The sequence below is a fragment of the Dama dama genome, chromosome 12, assembly GCF_033118175.1.
Source record: "Dama dama isolate Ldn47 chromosome 12, ASM3311817v1, whole genome shotgun sequence".
Lineage (NCBI taxonomy): Eukaryota > Metazoa > Chordata > Mammalia > Artiodactyla > Cervidae > Dama > Dama dama.
Window position 1 is genome coordinate 73764214 of NC_083692.1, and position 11739 is coordinate 73775952.

At 36.8% G+C, this 11739-nt stretch overlaps 1 protein-coding gene across 1 annotated transcript; it reads left to right on the top strand.

Moving 5' to 3' along the window:
- Positions 1-295: 295 nt before the first annotated feature.
- On the top strand, positions 296-1234 carry LOC133067273 (olfactory receptor 4F3/4F16/4F29-like). Its single transcript, XM_061158425.1, has one exon. The coding sequence runs from the start codon at positions 296-298 to the stop codon at positions 1232-1234; it is 939 nt and encodes a 312-aa protein (XP_061014408.1).
- The last annotated feature ends 10505 nt before the right edge of the window (positions 1235-11739 follow it).

Genomic DNA, 11739 nt, shown 5'->3' on the forward strand with positions numbered 1-11739 from the left:
CAAAAAATGTATTTTTAACTTAAGGTATATATATTGTTTTACCCAAAATGCTATTACATATTTAATAGACTACAATATATTTTAACAAAGCTTTCACATGCACTAGGAAACTAAAAAATTCATGTGACTTGATTTTCTGTAATATTCATTTTATTGCAGTGGTCTGCAACTGAACCCATCTTATCTCTGAGGTATACCTATAATTAATGCCACTCATATCCCTAATAATAATAATAACTTCTTTCATATTTTCTTCATTCTCAGTATTTCAGCAGGAGCCCTGTTGGCTGGATCGATGGATGGAGGGAATCACTCGGTGGTGTCTGAGTTTGTGTTTCTGGGCCTCACTCACTCATGGGGGATCCAGCTCCTCCTCCTGGTCTTCTCCTCTGTGCTCTATGCAGCAAGCATGACTGGGAACATCCTCATTGTGTTTTCTGTGACCACCGATCCTCACTTACATTCCCCCATGTACTTCCTACTGGCCAATCTCTCCTTCATTGACTTGGGAGCCTGCTCTATCTCTTCTCCTAAGATGATCTATGACCTTTTCAGAAAGCGTAAAGTCATTTCTTCTGGAGGCTGCATTGCTCAGATCTTCTTCATCCATGTCATTGGTGGGGTGGAGATGGTGCTGCTCATCGCCATGGCCTTTGACAGATATGTTGCCATATGTAAGCCTCTCCACTATCTGACCATCATGAGCCCAAGGATGTGCATTTTGTTTTTGGCTGCTGCCTGGGCCCTTGGTGTCAGCCACTCACTGTTCCAACTAGCATTTATTGTTAATTTGCCCTTCTGTGGTCCTAATGTATTGGACAGCTTTTACTGTGATCTCCCTCGGCTCCTCAAACTGGCCTGTACAGATACTTACAGACTTCAGTTCATGGTCACTGGCAATAGTGGGTTTATCTGTGTTAGTTCCTTCTTTATACTCCTCGTCTCCTACATCTTCATCCTGTTAACTGTTTGGAAACGCTCCTCAGGTGGTTTATCCAAGGCCCTCTCCACTTTGTCAGCTCACATCACTGTGGTTATTTTGTTCTTTGGTCCAACCATGTTTGTCTATACATGGCCACACCCCAATTCCCAAATGGACAAGTTTCTTGCTCTTTCTGATGCTGTTCTCACTCCTTTTTTAAATCCAGTCATCTACACATTCAGGAATAAAGAGATGAAGACAGCAATGAAGAGAGCTTTCAGACCACTCATGATTTTTAGAAAGATTTCATAAATAGTGTTAGAAGGATTTTTATCTTAATCATCATTTCACCTGTATCTGGAATTTTAGAATTAGCTTTATTTTGTTCATTAGAGATTAATTTGAGTATTACCACACTCTTTAAGAATGCTCCTCTTCCTTAAAAATAATGAAGATTTAAACAAATAAACCTTAATTGATAACTTATGTTGATTTATATGGGATTACACATATGTGTACTAATTATAATCATTTCTTTCTAGCTAGATGTTTGTTTCTCTTTTCTCTTGTGATTATAAATTTATTACTGTTTCAATATATCAATGTATTTGCTCATCATCTGCCTCTTGAGGTAACTAATATGCTAATTATTCATTTGCCATTAAATCTAAGTAGACTATGAAAAGATGGATATGAGTATTACAGTCTCCTGAGACTCACTGAACAGTATCAACAGCAATAACAACAAAGAGATATAATGCAAAAGTTGATACAGACATTTAAATCAAATCATAAAAAAATACATAAATAACCTGAAAAGGAAACAAGAAAGAGTAAAGAAAAGATTGAAAGCTGGGACAAACATAAAATAAATGATAAAATGGTAAAGCTAAATGACCATTTTAATAATCTCATTAAAAATAAAGGCTGCATACTAATTGAAGACAAGTATTATCAAATTAGGGAAAAAACCCTAAACATATGCTGTATACAAGAAACTCACTTTAAATATTATATATATATATATATATATATATATATATATGTTATATGTAGAAGAGTGGAAATTATACCATATAATGCTAATCAAAAGAAAATGGAAGTAGTTATATCAGTTAGAAGACAGGAAACCTATATAATGCTATCAACCAATTTGATCCAGTAATCATTTATAGAACAACCTACCTGACAACAGCAAAATGTATACTCTTTTCTCAAGTGCACATGAAATATTCTTGAAGACAGAACATATTCTGGACAGTAAGGCAGATGTACCAAGTTAAAATAATTAAAATTACACAAAAAATTCTCTGAAAGTAATAGAATTAAACTAAAAATAAATTGAAGGCTGTCTGAAAAATCTCCTAATAACTGGAAATTAAACAGTATACTTCAAATGATACATAGGTTGTGAAGAAAGTGATAAGGGAAATTACAAAGTGTGTGAGTTGAATGTAGATGAAAATACAATATCAAAATTGGTGTTATTCAGCTAGAGCAGTGTTTAAAAAGTTTATACAATTAAAAGCTAATATTAAAAAATAAATGAATTATTATACAAATACTCTAATAGTTCACTTTAGGATGATAAGAGAAAGTTAAATACAAATAAAGAGAATAAAGGAAGCAATAATGATAATAGAAAAAAAAAGCTTCTTGAAAATAGAAAAATCTATAAAGAAATAATATTGAAACCAAAAGGAAATTTTTGAGAAATATCAATACAATTGAAAGATTGCCGAGAAGACTAAAGTGTCATTATTAGAATGGGAAAATGTGATCTCACTATACTCTAGACACATCAAGAGAATAATCATAAGATATTATAAGTAACTTATGCCCATACCTTTAATTGTAATGAAACATTTTAATTCTTAAAAAATATGAAATATACGAGTTGACTCAAGAATAAACAAAGAACTTGAATAGTCTTATATTAGCTAAGGAAATTGAATCCTAGTTTAAACCTTCCTCCAAAATCTCTTAAGTCCAGATAAATTTTACTGGCAATTTCTGTCAGACATTATGGAAGAGATAATATCAATTTTACACTACTTTTTCCAGAAAATCATAGGGAGGGAACTTCCCAACTTAGTTTCTGAGATCAACATTGCTCTGATATCAAAAAAAGACACTACAAGAAACAAAGCAAAACAAAAAACTACAGACCAATATCCACCATAAAAGAGACACCAAAATGCTCAACAAAGTATTTGACAGTTAAGATGGGATATATATAGATGTGATAAATACATCATAACTAAGTGGGGTTTAGTCAAGGAATGAAAGGCAGGCTGAAGAGTTCAGTATCAATTGACAAAAAAAAAAGATTTAAAACTGCATGCTTGTCTTAATAGATGTAGAAAAAAACATCGTAAAATTAAATACTCAGGGTCTTCCCTAGTGGCTCAGTCAATAAAGAAGCTACCTGCAGTGCAGGAGACCTGAGTTCACTCCCTGGGTCAGGAAGATGCCTTGGAGAAGGAAATGGCAACCCGCACCAGTATTCTTGCCTGGGAAGTCCCGTGGACAGAGGGACCTGGGGGGCTACTGTCCATGGGGTCTCAAGAGTCAGACACGACTTAGCAACTAAACCACTATTCATGATAAAAATTCTTGATAAAGTAAAAAAAGGAATTTCCTTAATCTGATTATCAACAAAATCTTACAGCTAACGCTACACTCATTGGTGAAAGACTGAATGTTTTCAGTCTAAGACTGGGAACAAGGCGAAGATGTGCATCTTCACCACTCCTACTTATAATCACATATGTCCCAGCCAGTTGAATAAGGCAAAAGAAGAAGAGACATGCAGTTTAGAAAGGAATAAATAAAATTATCTCCATGCACTAAAGATAAGATTTTCTATATAGTAAATTCTAATGAATGTGTAAAACAAGCTTCAAAAACTGAAGTGAGTTCAGTAAGGCCACATGATTCATGTCAATATATAAAATTCAGTTGTATTTCTACATACTGGAGATGAACAGTTGGAAACAAAATATTTATTTTAAAGATGCCATTTATGATAGCACTTATAAACATGGAATACCTCACTATAGATATAACAAGTGTATGCTGATAATTACAAAACACTGATGCAATCAATCAAAAAAGAGATAAGGTGGCTCAGATGGTAAAGACTCTGCCTTCAATGCAGGAGACCTGGGTTTGATCCCTGGGTTGGGAAGATTCTCTGGAGGAGGGCATGGCAACCCACTGCAGTATTGTTGCCTGGAGAATCTCCATGGACAGAGGACCCTGGCAGGCTACAGTCCATGGGGTCGCAAAGAGTTGGACACGACTGAGTGACTAAGCACATCACAAATCATAAATTGAAACACTCTGATGTTATTCCTATGTCAGTTCTTGCCAAAGTCATCCACAGACTCAACAAAGTCCCAATCAAAACACCATCAGATTTTTAAAGATATCAATAAGCAGATTTAAAAATCTTTATGGAAATGCAAAGGAACCATAATAGCCAAAATAAAATTTTAAAAAAATTATTTATTTATTTTACTTTACAACATTGTATTGGTTTTGCCATACATTGACTTGAATCTGCCATGAGTGTACATGTGTTCCCCATTGTGAAGCCCCCTCCCAACTCCCTCCCCATCCCATCCCTCTGGGTCATCCCAGTGCACCAGCCCCGAGCATCCTGTATCATGCATTGGACCTGGACTGGTGATTAGTTTCACGTATGATAATTTACATGTTTCAATGTCATTCTCCCATATAATCCCACCCTCGCCCTCTCCCACAGAGTCCAAAAGACTGTTCAGTACATCTGTGTCTCTCTTGCTGTCTTGCATACAGGGTTATCATTGCCATCTTTCTAAATCCCATATATATGCATTAGTATACTGTATTGGTGTTTTTCTTTCTGGCTTACTTCACTCTGTATAATAGGCTCCAGTTTCATCCACCTCATTACAACGGATTCAAATGTATTCTTTTTAATGGCTGACTAATATTCCATTGTGTATATGGACCACAGCTTTCTTATCCATTCATCTGCTGATGGACATCTAGGTTGCTTCCATGTCCTGGCTATTATAAACAGTGCTACGATGAACATTGGGGTACACGTGTCTCTTTCAGTTCTGGTTTCCTCGGTATGTGTGTGCAGGAGTGGGATTGCTGGGTCATATGGCAGTTCTAATTCCAGTTTTTTAAGGAATCTCCACACTCTTCTCCATAGTGACTGTACTAGTTTGAATTCCAACCAACAGTGTAAGAGGGTTCCCTTTTCTCCACACCCTCTCCAGCATTTATTGCTTATAGACTTTTGGATAGCAGCCATTCTGACTGACGTGAAATGGTACCTCATTGTGGTTTTGATTTGCATTTCTCTGATAATGAGTGATGTTGAGCATCTTTTCATGTGTTTGTTAGCCATCTGTATGTCTTCTTTGGAGAAATGTCTGTTTAGATCTTTGGCCCATTTTCTGATTGGGTCGTTTATTTTTCTCGATTTGAGCTGCAGGTGTTGCTTGTATATTTTTGAGATTAATTCTTTGTTGCTTCATTTGCTATTATTTTCTCCCATTCTGAAGGCTGTCTTTTCACCTTGCTTATAGTTTCATTTGTTGTACAAAAGCTTTTAAGTTTCATTAGGTCCCATTCATTATTTTTGCTTTTATTTCCATTATTCTGGGAGGTGGGTCATAGAGGATCTTGCTGTGATTTATGTTGGAGAGTGTTTTGCCTGTGTTCTCCTCTAGGAGTTTTATAGTTTCTGGTCTTACATTTATATCTTTAATCCATTTTGAGTTTATTTTTGTGTATGGTGTTAGAAAGTGTTCTAGTTTCATTCTTTTGCAAGTGGTGGACCAGTTTTCCCAGCACCACTTTTTAAAGAGGTTGTCTTTTTTCCATTGTATATTCTTGCCTCCTTTGTCGAAGATAAGGTGTCCATAGGTATGTGGATTTATCTCTGGGCTTTCTATTTTGTTCCATTGGTTTATGTTTCTGTCTTTGTGCCAGTACCATACTGTCTCAATGATTGTGGCTTTGTAGTAGAGCCTGAAGTCAGGTAGGTTGATTCCTCCAGTTCCATTCTTCTTTCTCAGGATTGCTTTGGCTCTTCGAGGTTTTTTGTATTTCCATACAAACTGTGAAATTATTTGTTCTAGTTCTGTGAAAAATACCATTGGTAGCTTGATAGGGATTGCATTGAATCTATAGATTGCTTTTGATAGTATACTCATTTTCACAGTATTGATTCTTTCAATCCATGAACACGGTATATTTCTCCATCTATTTGTGTCCTCTTTGATTTCTTTCACCAGTGTTTTATAGTTTACTACATATAGGTCTTTTGTTTCTTTAGGTAGATTTATTCCTAAGTATTTTATTCTTTTCATTGCAATGGTGAATGGTATTGTTTCCTTAATTTCTCTTTCTGTTGTCTCATTGTTAGTGTATAGGAATGCAAGGGATTTCTGTGTGTTAATTTTATATCCTGCAACTTTACTATATTCATTGATTAGCTCTAGTAATTTTCTGGTAGAGTCTTTAGGGTTTTCTATGTAGAGGATCATGTCATCTGCAAACAGTGAGAGTTTTACTTCTTCTTTTCCTATCTGGATTCCTTTTACTTCTTTTTCTGCTCTGATTGCTGTGGCCAAAACTTCCAACACTATGTTGAAGAGTAGTGGTGAGAGTGGGCACCCTTGTCTTGTTCCTGACTTTAAGGGAAATGCTTTCAATTTTTCACCATTGAGGATAATGTTTGCTGTGGGTTTCTCATATATAGCTTTGAATATGTGAGGTATGGTCCTTCTATTCCTTCTTTCTGGAGAGTTTTAATCATAAATGGATGTTGAACTTTGTCAAAGGCTTTTTCTGCATCTGTTGAGATAATGATATGGTTTTTATCTTTCAATTTGTTAATGTGGTGTATTACATTGATTTGCAGATATTCTTATATTATATATTTGGTGTTTAATTTGAATATTATTGTAATGTCAACATAGAAATGATTAGACGATTAAACATTTTAAAGGACAATTTAAAAATGCTGCTCTGGCACTTACCTTTAATCATCATGAAGTTTAAAATAGCTCTAAAACATGTTCAGTGGTACCTTTGTCATAAGAAACCTGAATGTTTCTCATTTTTCCTCATTAATAACTTGTTTGCCTGGCTACAGTGGGAAAACCAAAACGACTATAGGTAATAATCCCCCATGCCAACAGAGTTCGCTTTAGCAGTCCCAGATCTCCACAGCATCACTTGGTCACTACCCACTAGGGTTGTAATTAGCTGTTGCTCTGATTGCTTTATACAACTATTTATGTGTGTGTCTGTAATGATCCTGCATAGGATCTGATTGATTTTGGGAGAAGTATATCTGTCTGAATCTTTAATGATGGTGTTCTCTTAGTTCCCTTGACAAAATAGGTAGGTGGGCAAAAATAAAATCAGTAGTGAATAAATTGCTACTGGCCAAATTTTTTGTATTCCAAGAATGCAAAAACTGAGTTTTTCTGCAGCTCGCTGTGATGTTAACCTTCTGTGGAAGTTTTCTGCCAGCACTAGAGAAAGAGGATAGAGCAGGCATCAGGCCCATGAAGAAGAATCATGCATATGGACAGTTGAGGGTATGAGTAAGGGGAAGTGCACACAAGCCTTCAAAGAATAAGTATAAATCTATAGAAGAATATCAGGGAACACACATCTTCTTTTCTAAGTATCTCAAGTGTTTGTCCTTAAGTTGAAATTTTTATTTTTTTGGTATCATGTGCTTTTCTTTCTGGCCTGTGATTTATTGTCAGTCTGACTATCTGGTTGTACTATATAATGACTAGAAATGTTTCAGCCCTTTGTAACCTTCTGTTTTGCCTGCCATTTTATTTCTCTGTCTTTTGATCCTAATAATTAAAGTTCTTTTGGTTGATTTCAAGCTGCTAAGCATTGCTGGTATGTGTTACAACAGAGTGGCATGTAGAATCTCCGAAAACTTTGTCTTCTAGCCCCTAATGGGGCCCTTTTATTCATTCATTCATTCTTTGACAACTCATCACATTTATTATATGATTCATTCCTTAATGAACCCATTTGATATTTATAATGTGTGCCTATGATACACTGGCCCTAAACCACTTGTTTCCAAAGTAGAAAACATATGTCAACTGGTATCTCAATGTCTTTTATTTCTTCCCTTTATCATCCCACTCTCTTTACTGTCACAATATTTCTCTACTCCCTTCATTAGTTCTCAGTTTTCATGCTTGGTTCTTGATTCACTCTTGATTCACTTTTTGGCTTCTCTGGCTCACAGCCAGTTGTCCTCCTATCTCCCGGATTGTTCTGCCCAAGTCATTGGCTCCTTTGCTTCTTTTCACACTGTCTGTGTAATGTTCTACATGGTGGGATCTTTGCTTTATTTCCTTTATCTTGTTTTTTCCCTCTGTACTCATGCTTTCAGAGAACTTATTCACTCTTATATATTAATTTATTACTCTTACATGGATTATGATACAATTATGTCTTGAATCTATACTTCTTTCCATATGTCCTGTCCCATATTTTCCACCTGGTATCTCATTACTATCTTAAACTCTTAATTGCTTAATATAAACATGATAATCCATTTTCTCCACCTTTGTAAATTTCATGTCCAACTACCCTCTTTTAAAAAATGAATCCACGATTGTCCTACTCATGCACACATCTTGGTGTCACCTTTGACTTCCATCTTTCATGTTCACATCAACTTTAATCAGTCACTAGATTCTTTGGGTTTTCACTTCTCAATATTTCTCTCTTCTATATCAGTACTGTTGTGAATAAACTATGTAGTCCTCATCAGCAGCATGGCTTCCCAGATCTGCTTTATTTCATCATTGTCTTTTCCTTGCTTTCATTGCTTCTTTCCTCCAGCCGCCCTATCACAGTAATGGATAGAGTATCTTCCTTAATAACTAGCCTTATCATCAATTCCTTGCACACTCTCTGTCATTGACTTCCTGTAATTATTTAATGTTTTGAATATCTGAGATTAGTTTTCAATGTCAGGCAGAAACTAATCTGTACCAGTCTTTCTTCTCTTTTCTGAAACAATGTCTGTAAAATAGACAGTCTGCATGCTTCACCATTAACCCAGTGAATACCAAAGTTATGTATTTTTAATATTTTACTATTTGATTGAGATGACATTTTAGATCCCATGTTCATGTATTGTAATATTTACCATGTCTTAAAAGTACTTTGGCCACCTCATGTGAAGAGTTGACTCATTGGAATAGACCCTGATGTTGGGAGGGATTGGGGGCAGGAGGTGAAGGGGACGACAGAGGATGAGATGGTTGGATGGCATCACCGACTCAATGGACATGGGTTTGAGTAGACTCTGGGAGTTGGTGATGGACAGGGAGGACTGACGTGCTGCGATTCATGGGGTCTCAAAGAGTCGGACACGACTGAGTGACTGAATTGAACTGAAAATTATACACAGTGTTATATTTGCTATGCTGTCTTTTCTAATCATTGGAATTACCTTTCCCCACTCTTCTCATAGTTTAGAGGGTCTATTCCACTTCTGTGACCTACATCACACAATGCCTGATGTATATTTATATATGTGTTTGATAAAGATTGACTTTGTACAACATTGGTCTTTCATGAGACCTGGTGTATAGAAAATTGGAGAAGGAAATGGCAACCCACTCCAGTGTTCTTGCCTGGAGAATCCCAGTGATGGGGGAGCCTGGTGGGATGCTGTCTATGGGGTTGTGCAGAGTCGGACACAACTGAAGCGGCTTAGCAGCAGCAGCAGCAGTATATAGAAAGCAAATTCATTTTAAATTAACAAAATGAATAAGTGAGAAAATAAGAATGGGAATAGAACATCATTAAGACTTCAGTCTTGAATAACCATTTGACTTTATTATATGCCTAAACTGCGTCTTTTTTTTTCACTTGTACAGTCAAAGTGGAAGTCATAACTAAAGAATTTAATATGCCAAATGAAAAAGACAGTTTGGAGAAAATTATATTTTCCTTAGCAGCTGATATTGCACAGTTTGGCTTCCTTGTCTCAGCAGTTCAACACACATTTGCTCCTGGATGGACCCAGCTGCTCTTGCCCTTTCTTCCTACTTGCCTCACTTTTAACCACAAAAACAAGAGAAATATCCACTGTTAGGGAAAACTTAACTTTATAAATGTGAGAAATAGAAATTTATGACTTTCGATTATTGGGATGGCAGTAGTGAAATGGTCACAACCTGGTGAGAGCACTAAGCTTCTTCCTGTAACCTTAGGTTCTCTGGTTAATACCTCCCTTGAGAAGTAAAAATATTTGGGAAATATTCTTAATTGATTGGGTGCAAGTGTAGGCATAAATAAGGTTTAGTTTAAATATTAATAATTTAGAATAGTGAAGGATTCAGAATATCAGAAATAATTATCTATACTTAATAGCCACTTAGGGCTTTCCAGGTGACGCTAGTGGTAAAGAACCCACCTGTCAATGCAGGAGACATAAGACACTTGGGTTCAATCTCTGGGTGTGGAAGATCCCCTGGAGGAGGGCATGGCAACCCATTCCAGTATTCTTACCTGGAGAATCCCATGGACAGAGGAGTCTGGTGTACCTCAGTCCATAGGATTGCAGAGTCAGAACCGACTGAAACAGCTGATCACACACGCATATGTGTGAGGTTATGAGGTAGGTATGTTTAAATACATGTCGTTTATTTCTCACAACAACCTACAAGGGAGGTGTTATTATCTCAATGAGAAATAGTGAGAAAACTGAATCTCAGATAAAGTAACTTTGCCATGTTCACACAGCAGATTTGCAACTGAGCTTCAACTAAAATAGAAAAGACTAGTGCCAAAGCCCAAGCTATTAACTATTCCACTATAATACATGAAAGGAAATCTGTGAATTTTTGCATTTTTGGACTGAAGAAATTAAGAGATGAATGAAAATGATTTCTGGACCTTTGAATATGAACATATAGCTATGTGATAAGTCCACCACATAGAAGAACCACACCTTTGAAAATAACAATACTGTGACCCTAACAGCAGATGCTGCCCAGGCAGAGAGCCCTCCTGGGATGGTAGAATATAAAGAAAACATACATGGGGAGAATTTTATGTGCTTGTTATCTATTGTCCTATACACCTTTTTCTGCTTAGTATATGATAGACTCCTCAAGTCATAGTTAGAATTGAATATTTTACTGTGAATTAAATGTATATATCATTGTGCAGTGTGAAGGCAACCTGCCATTCATTACCAAGTGTGGTTTTCACAGAAACTCTGTGAGCCTAACTGGGCAGGTAATAGAACAATCTGCCTTCCTTAACAGAGAAGGAACTGGCACCCCACTCCAGCACTCTTGCCTGGAAAATCCCATGGATGAAGGAGCCTGGTGGGCTGCGGTTCATGGGGTCGCTAAGAGTCGGACACGACTGAGCGACTTCACTTTCACTTATCACTTTCATGCATTGGAGAAGGAAATGGCAACCCACTCCAGTGTTCTTGCCGGAAGAATCCCAGGGACGGGGGAGCCTGATGGGCTGCCGCCTATGGGTCGCACAGAGTCAGACATGACTGAAGCAACTTAGCAGCAGCGGCAGCAGCAGCCTTCCTTAAATGCTACCCAATGTTGCAAAGTCAGGAGCAGCCCTGAATCAGTGAATTAAAGATGAGAGGGTGATGTTCTCCTTAACTGACCTTGGTTCTCAGAATTAGAGGCTATGGTATTTCACACTCTCTGAACCCTAATGTGTTCTCTCTGTTCTCTTGCTGCTGCTGCTGCTGCTTCTTTTTTTTGTTATTGTGCATATCT

What these genes read in the sequence shown, in the direction of transcription:
- LOC133067273 (XM_061158425.1), top strand. Translation starts at nt 296, where the DNA reads ATGGATGGAGGGAATCACTCGGTGGTGTCTGAGTTTGTGTTTCTGGGC.